Source organism: Clinocottus analis, unplaced genomic scaffold (genome assembly GCF_023055335.1).
Source record: "Clinocottus analis isolate CAN_PGR_092001 unplaced genomic scaffold, fCliAna1.0.p SCAF_44, whole genome shotgun sequence".
In the NCBI taxonomy this organism is placed as follows: domain Eukaryota; kingdom Metazoa; phylum Chordata; class Actinopteri; order Perciformes; family Cottidae; genus Clinocottus; species Clinocottus analis.
The window spans coordinates 255,573-263,072 of NW_027176198.1; the positions used below are offsets into that span (position 1 = coordinate 255,573).

At 46.5% G+C, this 7,500-nt stretch overlaps 1 protein-coding gene across 5 annotated transcripts in view; it reads right to left on the bottom strand.

Annotated features, from left to right (window-relative positions):
- ankfn1a (ankyrin repeat and fibronectin type III domain containing 1a) overlaps positions 1–7,500 on the bottom strand; it is a 24,439-nt gene that overhangs the window by 15,762 nt on the left and 1,177 nt on the right. For all 5 annotated transcript variants that reach the window (XM_068599205.1, XM_068599206.1, XM_068599203.1 and 2 more), the window contains 5 exons: positions 6,283–6,404; positions 5,798–5,995; positions 5,111–5,304; positions 3,717–3,928; positions 2,223–2,260 (listed from right to left, as the gene is read on the bottom strand). In XM_068599205.1, coding sequence (XP_068455306.1) covers positions 2,223–2,260; positions 3,717–3,928; positions 5,111–5,304; positions 5,798–5,995; positions 6,283–6,404 — 764 coding nt within the window. The remainder of the gene's footprint in view (positions 1–2,222; positions 2,261–3,716; positions 3,929–5,110; positions 5,305–5,797; positions 5,996–6,282; positions 6,405–7,500) is intronic.

Consider the following 7,500-nt stretch of genomic DNA (forward strand, 5'->3'; position numbering starts at 1 on the left):
CATTACTGTGTAACGACTCACAGGAAGTGAAACACGGTTTGATTTCCAAAATAAAATAAAAGTCTCCAACAAGCCGTGTGTCGTCAAGGTCGTTAGTCAGGACATCACTGTGTGTGTGTGTGTGTGTGTGTGTGTGTGTGTGTGTGTGTGTGTGGTACAACGTCTTTCACCGAACACCTGAACGCATCGCGACGGACGAGTAGCGGTCAGCTACACAGGTGTGATTGGTTGATCAGTTAATTGGTTGATTAGTTAGTTGGTTGATCAGTTAATTGGTTGATCAGTTAATTGGTTGATTAGTTAGTTGGTTGATTAGTTAGTTGGTTGATTGAATAACTGAGTCACGTTTCTGGTCTCTAAATCATTGACAGTTGACGAGTGAACTGGAGATGAAAAAGATCTTCATGTCTCTTTAAAACGACGCTGAAGTCTGAGAACAAGATTGATCGCTTGTTACCAAACAGATCAAACACGAGGTACTCGGCGAGGAAGGGTGTGTGTGTGTGTGTGTGTGTGTGTGTGTGTGTGTGTGTGTGTGTGGGAGGGGGGAACTCAAAGAGATGAACTCTCAGTCAGAGCTCCATCTCATGAGCCGATGACTCAGAAAACTACCAGTCACGACCGGAGCTCCTGAGTGCTCCACTTATTGTTTCTGAGTGTGTGTGCGTGTGTGTGTGTGTGTGTGTGTGTCGTACAGGTTGTTTCAGGTAACGACACACACACACACACACACACAAACAGCCCTGCTGGTTCTGAACACACCTCTTGCAGCGAGGACGCCTCCTCGTCTCACATCCACCTGACTCTGGTACCTGTGTGTGTGTGTGTGTGTGTGTGTGTGTGTGTGTGTGTGTGTGTGTGTGTGTGTGTGTGTGTGTGTGTGTGTGTGTGTCTCCTCGGGCAGATGTGACAGTTGTCTTCCAGAGAGAGAGAAGTCGTGACTTCCTGCTTGTAGTTCACAAACATTTATGTAGTTTCTTTTACTACAAAGAAAAATAAACATTGAAACAATTCTTGAAATGTTTTTCATGTCCAGAAGTGAAGAAACTCATGACCAGGTGGAGAAGCTGAGGATTCTGGGTAAGGAAGGCGACTTCTTCACTCTACTCTTCTGGAGGATGAATCTCTGGGTCTTTCTTCCCTCTTCCAATCGCCATGGCAACGCGTAGCCAGAGGCCATTATTCTTAATGGCTACCTTGGGTGTGTGTGTGTGTGTGTGTGTGTGTGTGTGTGTGTGTGTGTGTGTGTGTGAGATAACAGTAAAGTGGTACCTTCGATGCACACTCCAACGATTCCCCTTCAATAAATCTCATAAAGCCGAGTCTGATATGCCGATGAGGCGCGCGCGTGTGTGTGTGTGTGTGTGTGTGTGTGTGTGTGTGTGTGTGTGTGTGTGTGTGTGTGTGTGTGTGTGCATGTGTGTGTGTGTGTGTGTGTGTGTGTGTGTGTGTTGTGCTCTCAGTGGAACACTTATTGTTCTGCACGGAGCGTTCACTGGGCTGCAGATTCGTGGGATTACGGAGCGTTGCTAAAGACGTGGATGTTGCTGAATGTTCTGAAGCCGCCGCCTGTAAATAATCATGTCGTTGTTGTTGTTGTCGTTGTTGTTGTTGTTGTTGTTGTTGTTGTTGTTGTTGTTGTGTCTATAATTCCACATCCTCACTGAAGACTAGACGAGGGAGCTCAGGAGCGTGTGTTGTATGTTCTGTTGGTTCTTTTGTTTCTCAGCGTTGAGTTGGGTCAAAGGCTCCTGATGTTCGATTCTGAAGTTTGATTCATCAGGACGGCGGTGACGAGCGGAGCGTCTCAGCGCTGATTGGCTGACGCAACTATGACTCACGCGTTTTTGTCGCTGGAGTTGGGAAATTTCAACTTGTGCGACAAGCTGTCGCGTCCAACACTCTGTTCGCCCCGCGGCAAACTCACTGTTCATGTCTCGACTCCTCTGGTTGTATAGAAGTCTATGCTTCATGTGTTAGAGCTGCATTCTCTCTCCTGACCACCAGGGGGCGACTCCTCTGGTTGTATAGAAGTCTATGCTTCACGTGTAATAAGCATAGCAACATGATCCCGCGTTATTAAATCAGACTTATTGCTCAGAGCTCCAGGAAATATTTCAGTCAACATTTTAGCAGCAGAAAAAAAACCAGACGATGAAGATGAAGAGGAGGATCATGAAAGGCAGAGAAACCAAACTGAAGAGAAGATACTAAAGACTCACCTCTTCCTGGTGTCGTATCTGCTGGAGGGTCCTGGACTCTGAGAGGAGACAGAAACAACATCACTTCATATGCACACACACACACACACACACACACACACACACACACACACACACACACACACACACACACACACACACACACCATCTTTATGACAATGTGTAAAAGATGAAGTAGCACTGAACAAAACCCGCAGGGTGAAGACGAAGAGTGTGTGGGAGGATGAAGATGCTAAGCTGTGTTTGATGGCCGTCTGCAGTGAAGGATTCTGGGTAAGAGTGGATGGAAGGACGGCAGGGTTCAGTACAAGTCACAAAAGAACATACACATGTTTGTATATGTTTATAAGAGGAGGACTAGAGGAGTATATGTGTATTATGTGTAGACATATACACACATGTATGTATATATATATATATATATATATATATATATATATATATATATATATATATATATATAAATTAAATGTTGTTTTTAGGTCAGTGAGGACAAGTCCTGCTGGTTTTTACGAGGACGACGCAGGCAGAAGGTTTGTGTCGTGCTGAGCAACGGAGACATGTTTCTGTCTCCTGGAGACCTGATGTTTACTGAGACAACAACAGCTGCTGTTTCATAGAGGACACGTCTTCTAGAGAGAGGACAACACGTCTTCTAGAGAGAGGACAACACGTCTTCTAGAGAGAGGACAACACGTCTTCTAGAGAGAGGACAACACGTCTTCTAGAGAGAGGACAACACGTCTTCTAGAGAGAGGACAACACGTCTTCTAGAGAGAGGACAACATGTCTTCTAGAGAGAGGACAACACGTCTTCTAGAAAGAGGACAACATGTCTTCTAGAGAGAGGACAACACGTCTTCTAGAGAGAGGACAACACGTCTTCCACTGAGAGGACAACACGTCTTCTAGAAAGAGGACAACACGTCTTCTAGAGAGAGGACAACACGTCTTCTACTGAGAGGACAACACATCTTCTAGAGAGAGGACAACACATCTTCTAGAGAGAGGACAACACGTCTTCTACTGAGAGGACAACACGTCTTCTAGAAAGAGGACAACACGTCTTCTAGAGAGAGGACAACACGTCTTCTACTGAGAGGACAACACGTCTTCTACTGAGAGGACAACACGTCTTCATGCGTTAAAGCAGCATTCTCTCTCCTGACCACCAGGGGGCGACTCCTCTGTGGTCCATTTGGAGTCAACAACACAACACAAAGATGGTTTTGGCCCCAAAAAAACAGACACAAACCAATGGGCTGAAACCAAGATGGCGGCAGTCACAAACCAACAGCTAATAAGCTAAAACCAAGATGGCGGCGGCCTAAATGCCTAAGACTAACAGAACCTGAAACCTTTTCCTGTTCTTTAACAGCGACACTTGGACAAAGGTGTCAAAACGTCCTCTCCTGTTGTGTTGTTGTTGTTGTTGTTGTTGTTAAACAACAGCTAAACAACAGGTTGGGAGCAGATGAAGACAGAAGGACTCACCTGGACGTTCCGGCTCTTCTTCAGCAGTCTCAGGTGAGGCTGCAGCAGCCGCTCGTCAACCGAAACCGTCTTCCTCAGGCCGCCACCCCCCCCGTCGCCGGGCCACGGAGCCCTGCCCACCTCGACGAGGCTCCGCCCCCTTCCTCCTCTACCTGCTGTTGTGTTCCCCCCCGACGCCGGATCAGGTGACCAGAAGTCACGCTGCACAGAACCTGGAGAGGAACCAGAGACACACTGTTACTGAACACCACGCACACACACACACACACACACACACACACACAGACATGCACAGACATGCACACACACACACACACACACAGAGACACACACACACACACACACACAAACACACACACAGAGACACACACACACTTTATTGTTGCAAAATTAGTTTCATTCAAATCACTTTTTTTCCTCGAGGGCTTTCTTATACAGGAATTATAAACAATAAAGTGTGTGTGTGTGTGTGTGTGTGTGTGTGTGTGTGTGTGTGTGTGTGTGTGTGTGTGCATGTGTGTGAGAGAGAGAGATCAGGTGTCCTGCCTGCCAGCTGATCCGCTGCATTAAAACTGCAGGAGGCTCCCTTGGTTCTTTACCGCAGCTACTCTGAGCTTTTATTTTGAAGTAATAACCTGCAATTCAAAAAGTTTGTTTTATTTTATTATTAGTAGTAATCTCTCTCTCTCTCTCTCTCTCTCTCTCTCTCTCTCTCTCTCTCTCTCTCTCTCTCTCTCTCTCTCTCTCCCTCTCTCTCTCTCTCCCTCTCTCTCTCTCTCCCTCTCTCTCTCCCTCTCTCTCTCCCTCTCTCTCCCTCTCTCTCCCTCTCTCTCTCTCTCTCTCTCCCCCTGGTGGTCAGTCAGACAAACATCACCCTGGTTGCAAGTGAACCATTGGGTGCGTCCCGTTCCCTCACTTGTTTCTTTTCCTTGCGTCTTAGTCCCGCCCACCAAGGAAACTATGTGAAAACAGGGCGTGAAGAGACTCCCTGCAGCCACCGAGTCCCAGGAGGTTTACGTTTGGCATTCAGGAGATTTGCTGTGATTTTATCAACCAACAGGAAGTTCATTATCACTCCCTAGGAGGGCGGAGCTAAAGAACAGGAAGCTCATTATCATTCTCCAGGAGGGCGGAGCTAAAGAACAGGAAGCAGAAGCCCAGGACAAATAAACAAGCCGCTATATATATATATATATATATATATATATATATATATATATATATATATATATATATATATATATATATATATATATATATATATATATATATATATATATGTATATATATATATATATATATATATATATATATATATATATATATATATATAATTGTATCACTAGCTATGATATAAATATCAGTTATATGCGCTGTGATTGGTCCGGGATTACCTGCAGAGTTCCAGTGGAGTCCTCCAGGACTGGCAGCGAGCCGCCGCCGCTTCCTGACGCTGACCCCGACGGTGGCGGCAGCGGGGGAAGAGGAGGAAGGGGAGGAGTCTCCTGCTGCAGCGGGGGAGGAGGAGGAAGAGGAGGAGTCTCCTGCTGCAGCAGTAAAGAGGAAGGGGGAGGAGCTCTCCAGCGACCTGCAGGGGCGAAAGAGAACCTTTAACACTTTGGTGTCTCAGGACAGGTCAGTTCGTCAGGAGGAATATTCAGTTGTAGTATTTCTCTGGTTGTATAGAAGTCTATGCTTCATGTGTTAAAGCTGCATTCTCTCTTCTGACCACCAGGGCGAGACTCCTCTGGTTGTATAGAAGTCTATGCTTCATGTGTTAAAGCTTGATAATCCAAGGCTTAAGACTGACACACAGCCGCGAGTCTGACTAGAAAAAGAACCTCAGGAGCTCTCTCCTGACCTCTAGTGACAAGTAAAGTTAGTACTAGTAGAGTCAGTAGTAGTAGTAGTAGTAGTAGTAGTAGTAGTAGTAGTAGTAGTAGTAGTAGTATATATGAATAAATAAAATAAGTAGTTTTCAATCATTTTATTTTGTGAACTTACAGAAAGAAAACGTAATCTAGTTCCTAAAGATATCATATTTTTAAAATATTTAGTTTAATAAACTCCTGTGGACCAACCTGAGTGGAGAGACGGCCTCTGTGGGGTCGCTGCAGGGTGAGGAGGAAGAAGAGGAGGAAGAGGAGGAGGTGGAAGAGCAGTGGCTGGATGCATGTGAGGAGGAGCAGGAGGAGGTCCGGGGCAGCAGCAGCGAGGACGGCGTGCACAGCCACGTCTCCAGGCTGGAGAACCGGGAGCAGCTCAGCATCTCCAGAACGCTGCAGGAGAACAGACAACGTGGAGCCTTCACCTCTAAGAACTACTACAGATCCACACAGGAGAACAGAGAACGCAGAACCTTCACATTACCTCAAAGTCTCCTCTGAGAGGTCAGAGGTCGTAGCAGCTCCTTCACAGAGCCTCCCAATGTGGAAACTGTACAAACAAGCCTAACTAACCCTCCTCACTTCCTCCTCTTCCTTTTCTCCTCTCTACCTTTATCCTCTCTCCTCGCCCCCTCGCCCCCTCGCCCCCTCGCCTCCTCCTCTCCTCTCCGCCCCCTCACCTCTCCTCTCCTCCTGTGACATCATCTTTCTCATCTTCTGGTTGGAAGACGCAGGACGTCCTTGAGCTCGAAGACAGAAGAACGCAGGAGGGATCAGAGTCCACAGACATCTTCAGCCATATCTGTCAGGGATGAGAGCCAACGGGTCAGCTAGCGGCTCAGGTGGCTAACGGGTCATTTAGCTAAAAAGTCAGATAGATAACGGGTCAGCTAACGGGTCAGGAAACTAACGGGTCAGATAGATAACAAGTCAGCTAACTAATGGGTCAGCTAACGGGTCAGTAGCTAATGGGTCAGATAGATAACGGGCCAGCTAACGGTCAGCTGGCAAATGGGTCAGCTAGCGGGTCAGCTAAAAAATGGGTCAGCTAGCGGGTCAGCTAGCAGGTCAGCTAGAAAATGGGTCAGCTAGCGGGTCAGCTAGCAAATGGGTCAGCTAACGGGTCAGCTAGCCTCCTGTCACCTTCTACATAACTAGGTGCTAGCTAGCTAGACCCAGAGCGTTGAGCTAGCGAACACTGAGTGAGTTAGCTTAGTCGGTAGGTGAGCTTGTATAATTGCTAGTTAATAGTTGGCAGATTGAGCCTGACAGTGCTAGTTAGTTAGTTAACTGGTAGCTGGTAGCGTTAACTAGTGTTACGTTAAAGCAACACTATTCTGACTGTGAGGCGTTCAGGAATCGTAATAACTGAAAACTGATGTACGTTTTCTTTCTGATCTAAACAATACTAGTTAGTTAGTGAACTAACTACCCATCATGTCAGTAGAGTACAGCAGACAGGAGTACTGAGTAGGACTAGCTAGTTATAGTTAACTGACTAACTACTACTAGTTAACTAACTAGTGCTCAAGGTGTCAGACCTCACGTGGTCAATATTGTGGCTGCACCGTCATTAAAGTGGGAAAAAGAGCCGGTCAGCGCCTCACCGGTAGAAACACACAGTAAAGTCCTGACCAGTAGAAACACACAGTAAAGTCCTCACCGGTAGAAACACACAGTAAAGTCCTGACCAGTAGAAACACACAGTAAAGTCCTCACCGGTAGAAACACACAGTAAAGTCCTCACCGGTAGAAACACACAGTAAAGTCCTGACCGGTAGAAACACACAGTAAAGTCCTGACCGGTAGAAACACACAGTAAAGTCCTGACCGGTAGAAACACACAGTAAAGTCCTGACCGGTAGAAACACACAGTAAAGTCCTCACCGGTAGAAACA